Source organism: Rhamphochromis longiceps, linkage group LG10, assembly GCF_057381845.1.
Source record: "Rhamphochromis longiceps isolate RC_006_pf linkage group LG10, R_longiceps_female_GT1.1, whole genome shotgun sequence".
Lineage (NCBI taxonomy): Eukaryota > Metazoa > Chordata > Actinopteri > Cichliformes > Cichlidae > Rhamphochromis > Rhamphochromis longiceps.
In genome coordinates this window covers 23,710,161-23,721,914 of record NC_140566.1, presented here as the reverse complement: position 1 = coordinate 23,721,914, position 11,754 = coordinate 23,710,161, and the positions used below count along the sequence as shown (strand labels likewise).

General features: G+C 40.6%; 1 protein-coding gene across 1 annotated transcript; it reads left to right on the top strand.

Annotated features, from left to right (window-relative positions):
- The first annotated feature begins 2,056 nt into the window (after nt 1-2,056).
- On the top strand, nt 2,057-11,512 carry ccni2 (cyclin I family, member 2). Its single transcript, XM_085421053.1, has 7 exons — nt 2,057-2,399; nt 3,485-3,641; nt 4,068-4,202; nt 4,539-4,613; nt 5,425-5,565; nt 8,437-8,736; nt 9,993-11,512. The coding sequence occupies exons 2-7, from the start codon at nt 3,528-3,530 to the stop codon at nt 10,305-10,307; spliced, it is 1,080 nt and encodes a 359-aa protein (XP_085277179.1). The 5' UTR covers nt 2,057-2,399; nt 3,485-3,527; the 3' UTR covers nt 10,308-11,512.
- The last annotated feature ends 242 nt before the right edge of the window (nt 11,513-11,754 follow it).

The window sequence follows — 11,754 nt, the reverse complement described above, 5'->3', positions numbered from 1 at the left end:
AGGCATAGCATAGCAGTCAGTATACACTAAAGCATGTATATATTTGTAGTATCATTGGCTAAGCCATCTTTTCATTTGGATGCATACCAAATAAGGCTTCCATCTTCCATATATAGTATTTTTGTGTATTAAAAGTTGCATAGGCTTTAAAAACAATCCAGTGATGGCTGGGCTCTGTGTTTTTGATACAGAGAGATCAAATTCAGCTCTACTATATGGTGGTCCACTGCCTATCAAGCTAATACTTGATAGGCAAGCTAATACTGCTGCCAATGCTGTTCGTAGAAGTGGTTTATGTTTAAGATCGCAATTTCAGACTCTCCTCCATTAGGCTAAAACAGCTAAACTATAAGCTCAGACAGCACCAGATTAAACAGTGTTAAACTCAGCTAATGGCCCCTGTTGACCACCCCCAACACGTTGCCTCTATGCACACAACTTCAAAGCAAACAGTAAGACTACGCATGTCTACAGAGCTGATATAAAACCTGTAGCTAGTTCGCCAGAGTAATGCGATTGAGGGAAATTACAATTCTAGATGCACATTTCTCTCCGTGGTACATGAACTAACATTCATTTCAGCCATCACAAAATGTTAAATGCTACAGAGAACTGCAGGTTTCGGGCTTGTGGAAAGAATTTCAGGCAGATTCGATTTCAGGTTTACAGATTAAGAATGCAGGAGTAGTCCTAAAGGTAAACAGTGTCTTAGCGGTACATTATCCACAGTATTACCAAAGAAAACTTAACACAAAGAAATTACCACATCAAGACTGCTGCACACTAAACTTAATGTTTGTTGTTCAGGTGAACTTTGATGTCAGTGAGAGAAAGGTTAACAAAACTCTTCTTCTTCATCTGGCTGCTCTCTTTAGGGGTCAACCATCTCACCCAATCGCTAGTGTCCTCCTCCTTCTCGCCACTTCTCTATGGTCTTCCTCTTTTCCTCCTGCCTGGCAGCTCCATATTCAGCACCTCTGCCTGACCTGAGACAAAAAGGCAAGACATATGGGTGCACCATCTAAGACAGATAAAAGGGGGCACAACCACTAAGAGACTTAAAGACATATTATTATTATTATTTTTTAAATAGATTAGTAAATGAACTGGAAGACAGTTAAGGGAAGCTAAAATTGGGATGACATGCTCTGGTTGGTTGCATCAGATTAAATTCTAGCTGCAGTGTTTTGCACCAGTTGTGGGCGAACAATACATCGTAGCAGGTCTCACCACCATAATATAAACCTTCCCTTTTAATCTTACTGCTAACCTTCTCTTGCAAATCAGCCCTGAGACTCTCCAGCCACACCACTGTCAAACTAAAGATTTCCCCTTACTTGCAGGCATACATATTACACGTGTGCTTTCTATCCCACAACTATACAAAAGATCTACCTGAAAAGGTCCATCTATCCATTTTCACACACTGAGACCTCCTTGTCTTTATCTTGCTGGCCACCTCCTCCACCTCATCCAGGAGGGGGGACACCAAGGTGTCCCACAGTCTGCCAAGAGAGAGGTCTTCCCTGAGGCCTGTCCTCAGTAGGACATGCCTGAAACACCTCACCTAGGAGGCATCTTAAACAGGTTCCTGAACCACCTCATCAAACTGAAAAGGTCCAATTGTAAAATCAGACACAGCCACAGAGTTGTGCGGCTGCAGGATCTCACAGCCCTGTGGGGAATGAGCTGTATCAAAGGACTTTGGAGGGGAGGGGAGGGGAAAGAAAAGGGACAGGACCAGGAATCTAGCATCCCAGCAGTGAGAAGAGGGATGGATGGGACTCAAATACCCTGCGCAAATGGAAATATTTTTCAGGTAGAAAGGGCAGCTGCTGTTCATCCTTCTGCCTCTGTGCAGGAATGATTCCCACACAGGATAAACCGAGAGCAGCTCCTTATATTTCAGCAAACACCATCACTTTCTTGCTGCACACAGCACAAATCTTCCATTTCCAGAGCTCGCTCGCCCATTTTGTGTGACGGGTCCCGTATGTCTGACCCACTAACACATTTCCGTTTATCAGGCGGCGTTACGTCACGCCAGTGGGCGGAGTCTAGTCGTTCAAAACACAGCCTGCCTTCAAATCCTCCCAGATTTTTTTACGATTCCCACCTTTTTTTTATTTTAAATTTTGCTCTCATTTTACAGCCTCCCTCAGCTTTTTCGGTACTCGGCGCCTTTTTTACTTTTTAAAATTTTTATCTGCTCTTCGTATATAATGCGGTGGATCTCCGTGTATTCTTTCCGACCTGGTTTTTCTTCCGAGATTGACTTCACGAACAGCATCATCCTCTGTTGTTTGTTTTCTGGATGCTTTCGATGGATATGGATTAATTTAAAAGCCGTATAAATGCACCTGCCGTCGGAGAGACACTCGGCTTTTAAAATCGCAGAGGTAAGACTGTGCGAGAGCTAAAGCGGAGGGTTAACGGGAACAAATGTTTTTGTTTGCTGCAGCAGCAGCAACTGTGCAAGAGGCTGCAGGAGCAGCTGCGGGGCATTATCCCGCCTGGAGCCCGTCTGCGTTGTGCTGCACGTACTGCACATCAGAACAAAGTCCATACTTTCAAATGATTTTGAATTTGCATTTTGTCAGCAGTGTGGAAGTCTGGGGAAATGGCGTTATTGTTGTCGAGCAGACTTGAGCGCGCAGTTCATTTCCTGCTTCGCTTCTTTTTCTGAGTAGAGCAGATTGTTTACCAAAGCAGACTAAAAATCGCCGCTGCAAATTTCGGTTTCGAGCCAATACCAAGTGAGCGCAGGCCCAGTGTTACCGACACTGATGCTTTAACCTTCTGTAGGCAATCTCAAAAGTACATCTCAGTTTTTCTGCGTGATGAAGAAATGCCCCTGTAGTAAAAGAAATCCATCTGTAAACACGACTCTCAGGGTTTAAACTGTAAGAAATGAATGTGTAAAATTACAGATTAAACTCTGGTAGCTTGTTGCCCAGACTTCCCTCTAATTATAAAACTTTCTTTTTCTTACTATGAAACAATTTTTAAAAAAACAAATTCTAAAGTAGAAGCAGAAAAACAGGAAATTTTGTTATTTAATAGTTGTAATTAAACATGTAATGTGACCCCACTGCTGAGGTCTTTATTAGGAAAACCTATATATCCTATGAAAATACTGCATTAAATAGCGGCATTTAGACAAATGTGTCCTTTCTGATTAATAGGAGAAATATATTGAACTTGGGGGGGTAGAAACAAGGTCAAGTATCAATCAATACCAATACTAGCATTACTGTCGATACTTGGATCGATTGACTCATCTCTACTGTGGATCGTGGAAATCACATTTTTGCACAAAACTGGTTTGTATTTAAAGAAGCTGCTCAAATTGCTGTTTCTACGAAACGTTTCATCTCCCTGAACTTTACTAAGCTGCTATCATTTTTCTTCTATTAATTAAATTAATAGAAGAAAAAGAATGTGATAGCTTCTTGTCTCACCCAACCCTCCCCCCCACCATCAGGTGTGTGTGCCCTGGGTGCAGCCTGGCCTGTGCTGTGGATGTGATGAAGAACCCAGGAGCCGCGGAGAGCCGTCGGCTGGACGGCCTGCTGGAGGCCGCTCTGGTCCGAGAGGCTCGCCTCTGGAAGGTACCAGTCTTCAAGAATGGATGCATCCAGGTGAGCCCATAGTTGTTAGGGGATGCATAAATGTAGGGTGTCATTTTTGCATTTTCAACTTGAGTAAAGGTGTTTTTTAATGTTTATAAAGCACAGACATTTTATAGGCAGCTCAAACCTTTTTTATGATATAAAAAATGGAATGATGCCAACAGGAAAATCAATTTTGATTTGGTCAGTAAAAGGAGCCATTCTTATGACAGGAACCAATAAATCTCTTCATCTCAAAGTAGTTCAGCTGGTATTATAGAAAGGCAGCCTGTCATCTGGTTTTTATGTTGCTGTCATTGTACCTCTTAAAGCAATAACCACAGCAGAAAACCTTACAGGTTCTGGTTTGCGCCTGGTTGCATTTTATTCTTTCATCTAAAATGTAGTTCTTTGCACATGTAAATCATTAATCTGTTTTATCCTTTGTCCGCTCAGGGCGCTGACATCTCTTCATCCCAACACCAAGAAATGATCCTTTGGCTTGGAGAAATGAACAGGCTGTTTCATTTCTGTCCAGAGACCTTTGCACTGGGAGTGTGTGTCCTCAACCGTCTGCTGTCTACTGTGAAGGTAGACAACAACACGTGATGGTGGTGGTGTCCGGCTTTTGTTTTGGTTTACAGCTTAATTTGCCCAGTAACTAAGGTTTACACTTTAGAATAATAGATTCTGTAGTTCTAAATTAAACTGTTCAAAGTTGCTTTGCGCACATTTCACAGCTAATATTCTGTATGCACACCCTGTTAGTTTATCCAGTGCTGCAGGAACAAAGAGGTGAGAGCGAGGCAGATCTTTACTGTTGCAACATATCATGTACTTAAAAGTTATCAGTTGTGATGTTTGATTTAATTTCCGCGGGTCTTTCTTTATGGAGGCAAACTAAACAAATCCTTTTGTGTTTTATAGGCTCAAACAAAGTACCTGAAATGCATCGCTTTTACCTCACTGGTTCTGGCTGCCAAAATCAACGAGGAAGATGAGGTAAGAGCAAGCTTTAAGCTGCAATGCAAAAAGGAAACCAAGAGTTTAAGGCTCAGTCACAGTAGAGTAAAATTGGAGGGCAGCCTCCTTGCGACTGTGGGGGGAAATCAGTGGTTGCCAGGTGACTGCAGTGAATTTATGTACTCTGATTATTGGGTTGGGTTTTTTTTTTTTTTTTTTCACACAACTACTTGAGCGTGTGATATCCTCACCCTCCACATTGGATTGCAAGGTGATTGCACAGGTTGCCTGATGTGAGGCAACCTGTCTCCAGACAATCATGGTGTGACTCGGACTCACTGCAATCACTCTCAGACTGACTGTTAAACTGATTTATAAACGTCCAGATTTCCAAAACCTTGCAATCAATCTGATACAGTCTACGAAAATTACTGCAACTCCTCTGCAACACATCTCTTTTCAGCAGGAGACTAGTTAACTGTATGTATTCTGGTAATATTCTGGCAGCAACTACGTCACTATTTATGGAATTTTCAAAACTGAGGTTCTGACTGGACACTTAATTTAGCAAGTAGATGGCAACAGAATTGGATGTTCACCGATTTATCAGTTAATTGCAATGTTAATACAAACTGTATGTAGTTGCCAACCAGTTGCAAACTGATTGCAGACTGACTCCGACTTATTGCAGTTTCAAGGCAAAGGCGACAAAATCACAAGTTTGTTGCACATGATCACTAATAATGATTTTTAAAAATAGAAATAAATAAAAAAATAAACACCTCCGACTTCAGTGCATTTTCAAAACATTGTTTATTAATTTCCCTTTTTGTCTGTGTGTGTTTAACAGGTTATAGGCTCTGTTAAAGGCCTGGTTGTGCAGAGTGGATGCAACTTTTCAACAGCGGAGATTCTTCGCATGGAGAGGATCATTCTAGACAAGCTGCACTGGGACTTGTACACCGCAACACCCATCGACTTCGTTCACATAGTAAGAGAGAATTCAGCAGATTGACAAGCAGACAGAATTATTTTTTTTTTTCTTTCTTTTTTGTAATCTGGACCTGAACTCGAAATGCTTCATGAATTCAGCTCCTGGTCTTGCATAAAAACACACGTGGTACAAAAGCGCACATAAAACTGTCATGCTTGCATCATGTTTGCTTCAAGATGGCATTCACAAACCCTCACACCTTCACCTCCCCCTAAAGAAAAGAATTGGTCCTTGTAGTGATTGTGCATTTATTTGATATGACTCAATGTGGCTACAGTTATATATATATATATATATATATATATATATATATATATATATATATATATATATATATATATATATATATATATATATATATATATAACATAACAAACTCCATTCAGTTGATAAAGAAATCCTGGATTTCACTAAAAGCATATCTGGAAAGCTGGATTGTGTTTTTCTTCATGCCACTGTTTTAGAAATCAGATTTGATTTCTTTATTTTTAATGAGCAAAAATTCCAAATATTTTGTTTTTCAGGTTCTTAAATGCAGATTTTAAATAAATCCTCCAAAGATTTAATCCAGACTTTTTTTTTTCTCACTTTCCTTCTAATTCATTGGCAAAGATGACATTTAGTGATTCATAGACTATTAAATCTGTCCATTGCAGAGTAAACAGATGAAAGAATTAAACTTGACATTAAAATAAAGCTTTAGTGCCACTTTGTGATCTAAAGATTTGACTTGCAGATCTCCATAGTGGACAAAATCAAGTTTTTGTGTTTTTTAAGCAATAAGTCAAGCGTTATGAGGCTTCTCTAACACAGAAGGCTGCATGTGCAAGCTGCAAGCAAAGTAACATACGTTGCATATCAGGCCAAGGCACTTCTGACTAACCCTGCAGCCTCGCTGTGGAGACCTAAAAGATGAGCGGCCAGGAGGGTATAAAGATCAAGGATCTCTAAAATTATATCTGGGGTAACCGCTCAAAATCTCCGTGTTGTGTTTACGGCTTGGATCTGTGGCACTACTTGTTAAATCTTCCCAAGTCATTGCCTGAGGAGGTAACCGCTCACTGAGCTGTCAACAAACACACACACACACACACACACATTATTTGGATCCCCCCCTCGTACAGTTGGGCCTCGGGCTGTATTCATAATGCTTTTAAGTGAAAGTCAAAGAGCAAAAATTCACGGGACTGAGGTAAACGTCTCGCCTGTGAAGGTGCTCTAAAGAAAAATCTTTATCCATGTGATAGAAATAAAGCAGATTGTAGGCCAGAAGCTGGAAGCTTTATGAATACAGCCTTGACAAATGGTTAAACTGAATTCAGCCACATGCTTTACGAGTTTTACCTACAACTCGTGATGCACACTTTCAAATGCATCTGACTTTTTAGAAAAGTTAAATATTTTTATTTTTGTCTTCTCATGGATTCTGTCTCAACCCACACCTCAACGACCACCAACATTCCCAACAAATGTATAAATAACATCGTTGTGATTCTGAGAGCAGTGTAGGACTGCTTCTTAAAGCCACCAACCATAAACTGTCCCCCCCAAAAAGCAGCTTGGCACATTCAGGCTGAATCCCCACTAAACTTACAAGAAAAAGAAAAAAATGGCACTTCCCCTCCAGGCTGATATTTATGTCACAGGTTTACCGAGTGCAGTTCTTATTGTGGCTCTATTATTGTCCTAGCGCTCGACTTTTCAGGTATTACAAAATCCAAGACTTTTAAAATAAAGACATGATGTATTAATAAAAACTATAATAAAATAAAGACATTTTCTCTCTTTGTACTATTCAAATAAATACTTTAACTATACTTTTAAGTATGTCACAATTACATTCCCCCGGCCCTGAAGAAGTTTCCCTTCACTAAATAAAACTGTATTCTACCGTTGTCTACAAAACGGCTAACAATAGACTCTATCGATTAATTTGTCACAGACGCTCCACCATGACACTTTGATATGAATAAATAAGAGGATTTACAGAGTTTTCTTCGTGTTACCTCTTGTCGTTCAACATCCATGTGAAACTCCTGGAGAAGCACTATCAGCTGTGTGATGGTAAAAACCATCTTTACTGCTACATTACCCTGAAAAGGACTCCAGAAAGAAGTGTAGTGGTGAGGGGGGGACTCAAGAAATTATATTGACTTTAGCGCCACACCGCTGAATCTGCAGCTCCAGGAACATCCCACTTTCTTTAAATCCCATGGCTTATATTTGCTACGGCGTAAAAGACGAAATAAAGCAGATGAACCAAACGCTATGTGACTAAATGAATGACGGGGTTTGAAACAAAAGCTGGATGAATGCATTCCTTTTTTTGATTCTCAGGATGTTCATCTAAACCAAAAGACTGAGCCAGCTTATTCAGCCTGTACTCACTGGTTTTAAAAGTGAAGCAGATTAATTAGTTTATGTTGCTATTTGGAAAAACTGAAACCACCTTCTTTTTCCACTGAGCCCCAACTCAGGTTTGTCAGTTACCTCCCACAAACGGTAACACAGAAAAGCACTGCACGTACAATACGATACAAACGAGATTACAATAAGCAGTCGGACAAAGAGGAGGGGGGTTTGGCGGGCTTCATTAGCAAAACCTGCACTGCTAGAGCTTCAGGTTTGGACCTCTACACTCACCTTTGAAGAGTGGATGATCAATCGGCAGATTGATCACGTCTTTGTTGGTGAGAAATTTGTGTAAAAGGGATGAATGATGTGCAGTTAAATGCACTGGTATACTTGATATAAATCTAGCAGGTTAGGAGTGGGCAATGGGTGGACAGACAATGAGATAACAATGACATCGTTATGGTAACATTTTGGTCTCGATTATGTTCTTTCCCCCCCGTTGGTCCATCCTAGTTCCATGCCATGCTCGTCTCCAGCCACCCCCACCTCATTCCGTCCATCGGTCTCGGATCCGGTGTCGGCTGGTACCCTGCAACGGACCCCGGTGTCCCCCCCGTTGGGCTGGGGAATCAGAAGAGACCTCCCGGCCTCCAGGTGGCGTTGTGGACCAGGCAGGTGCAACACTGTATGGCTTGCCACCAGCTTTGGCAGTTCAAGGGCTCCACATTGGCTTTGGCCATCATCACTTTGGAGCTGGAGGCACTCACACCCGACTGGTTCTCCATGTTAACAGATCTGCTGAAGAAAGCACAAGTAAGAAAAAGCGCCTACTACTTTCTCTGGTCACGTTAAACATCTTAACGCAAGATATTCAGGGATTAACACATACTACAGCCCAACCAACAGTTTCATGTATTCTGCAATTAGTGGTTGATTTTTAGCTCAAGTAGATTTTACCGCAAACGTGATAATGGAAAACATGGGCAAAAACTTGGACAGTATTGGTCGGTTTGTTGAACTCATGCAGAGAAATGTAATATATGTTGAAAATCTAGCACTTTCAGTCCAGGCACTCCATGAGTCGTAGCAAAGCAGTCTCTCAAAATCCAACTGGAAAAATCCCAAAAGCTTGCCCATAGCTGTAAATCTGCAAGCTGCTTTGCAACCCTGTTTTTGTTTTGTTTTTTTTCCCTGATCGAATCAATGTCATGTCAGTCACTGATGTCCACTGTGCTCTCAGCTTCTCATCTATGCGTAAGAAATAAAGCTGAGGCCATAGGACACAGCCATAATGACAAACATTTGATTGTAGAAACTGTTGCACGTCAGGTATTTCTATTTGTATACCACCAATTCACAAAAAGCTTAGCCTCGAGATGCTTTAAATCCTAGAGCAGCGGTCCCCAACCTTTTTTGTGCCACGGACCGGTTTATGCCCAACAATATTTTCACGGACCGGCCTTTAAGGTGTCGTGGATAAATACAACAAAATAAAACTAGTACCGGTACCGAAAAAAATATTTATTCATAACACACGTGAAAAGACCCAGGAAAACAAAGTTAACGATAAAAACGATAACAGAATAACGCTGAAAACCAATAAAAACCCTGAAAACCATACATTTCACACCTAAGCCTCAACTCTCACGGCCCGGTACCAAACGACTCACAGACCGGTACCAGTCCGAGGCCCGGGGGTTGGGGACCGCTGTCCTAGAGTATTGGATTGAACTCTTATTTGCTGCCATGTCAAATCTTTAATTAGAAAAGTAACTTATTAGCAGTAACCCTGGCAACAAGCCTGTACAGGAAGTAACTAACAAAATGTTGTTTAAACACTGTGTCTTCATTGTTTGTGTTCTGTTGCAATTTCCATTTAAAAGCACACTAACACACCAAAGTCACAAGAAAGACTTTCCTACTCTGGCAGTGGGACCATCTGAAGTATAATAGACTAAAGTAGAATCAACAATATAGTCTGTAGGCCATCATTTACATCATGCTTGTCTCTTCTTTTTCTTGTTCATCTCACACACATTATCATGCTTCTTCTTGTTCCCATCTCCCAGGTTGACAGTGCGGAGTTCATCCATTGCAAAGAGGTGGTGGACGAGTACCTGCACAGCCTGGAGTTCTCCCTGACAACCAACGCAGTCTACATTTTCAACAGCACTCAGATCCAGGAGGAAGAGCGAGCCCAAAGCCCCACGCGGCACTTACGAGAGTCCGGGAGGGACCAGGAGGACTCGGACGAGTATTACGACGGATTCAGAAATCTCTATAACGAGGAAGCGACTCCCGGGGCAGAGGGGAGCAATCGCGATGATTCGTTTGAGCAGGAGGACATCTCGTCGTGCCCCCCACTGCACCCTGCTGTCAACTAGGAGGACATTTTATTCACACCGTCCACCTTTCGTCTACAAGGACATTGTGGGACCCAGATGCTCCTCGCTAACCATAACATTTCAAGATTTTGTTTTTCCTAAAAGATTTGGCTAATGTAAAATTTAGTATTATTTTAGTTTCTTCTTTGCACTTGTCCTCATTGACTCTGAAGGTGTCAGGATTTTTTGGGGGGTCTTATTCTGATCTTGTGGCTTGTTCTTGGCGGCTGAGCTGAAGCTGTGGGGAATCACTTACGTTACCAAAATTAGATTTGAATGTTTCTCTTTAGTGCAAAGTTACTGTTCTACCTGTAAAGGCCTTCTTCCCCTTACTTTACAACCTTCTTTTGGTTCACATCAACTCCAGATTTTTTGGGGGGTGTTTGTTTTGTTGTTGTTTTTTTTAAGGCCTGTTTATTTGCTTCTTTTCCAAGTTTGACGGTGCCCCCCCTCCCGAGCCACATAGCACTTTGATATTAAAAAAAAGAAGCTTTTTTCTTTTTTATACAAATAATTATATATTTTTAACCTCTTTTTATTATTTTAATCTTAACTCTACTAAAGTTTTCCAATTTTGTTAAATGTTTATTTACCCTTTTATTTAGAAAAGTTACATTTTTACTTAAAAGCTTTATTTCATGACTTAATTATGCAAATGTTTTTATTAAATTAAGTTGCAGCCTGAGTTGGTTTAAATTATGCAGCTGTTACATATCATATCTGAGTACCTTTGGGAGATTGATTCAACACTAGAGCAGAATAATAAAACAATGGTGATTTTTGACGGCATGAGATTATCTGATTGATGATGCAGCATCAGTGATAAATTAGCAATATTTTTTTAAATTATGTACTGTATGATAATCTGAGGTTGACCTATGGGATTCTTTCCTCTGATGTGTAAACTGATGAAGGCTGATGGATGGGAACGCAGCGTCTCTTGAGGAACTTTACCTCCACCGCTCTACCAATGCTGGAGAGACTGATCTTTGATTTTATATATTTATTTTTGTTTAGGTGGCTCAAATTGTGTTCAGTCTCAGTAACATGACTTCTAATGTGAACAGGTTATTTTCTCATTTGTAAAGCCTGCTTTGATTCATCAAGTCGATCTGAACCAAGCAACACATATTCCTTCAGATACTGAGGCAGCTATATCTTATTGTCTACCATAGAAATAAAGCTATGATTTCAACAAATAAAAATTCATTTCCTGATATTTTGAATGTTTTTGGTTTTTACTCAATTTTTGCTTGATATTTAGAGGTTTTGTCAATTACTGCATACGAGGATCAAGTAGTTGGGATGGGGGGGGTCAACAAAAAATCGGAAAAGTCAGTGACACTAAAAAGAAACAGGTGGTGAAACATTTTATAGCTAATATAACTGCATCTACAAACTGTGGAATAATGTTCCTCAACATAAAATTGCAAATATTTCATCGCCT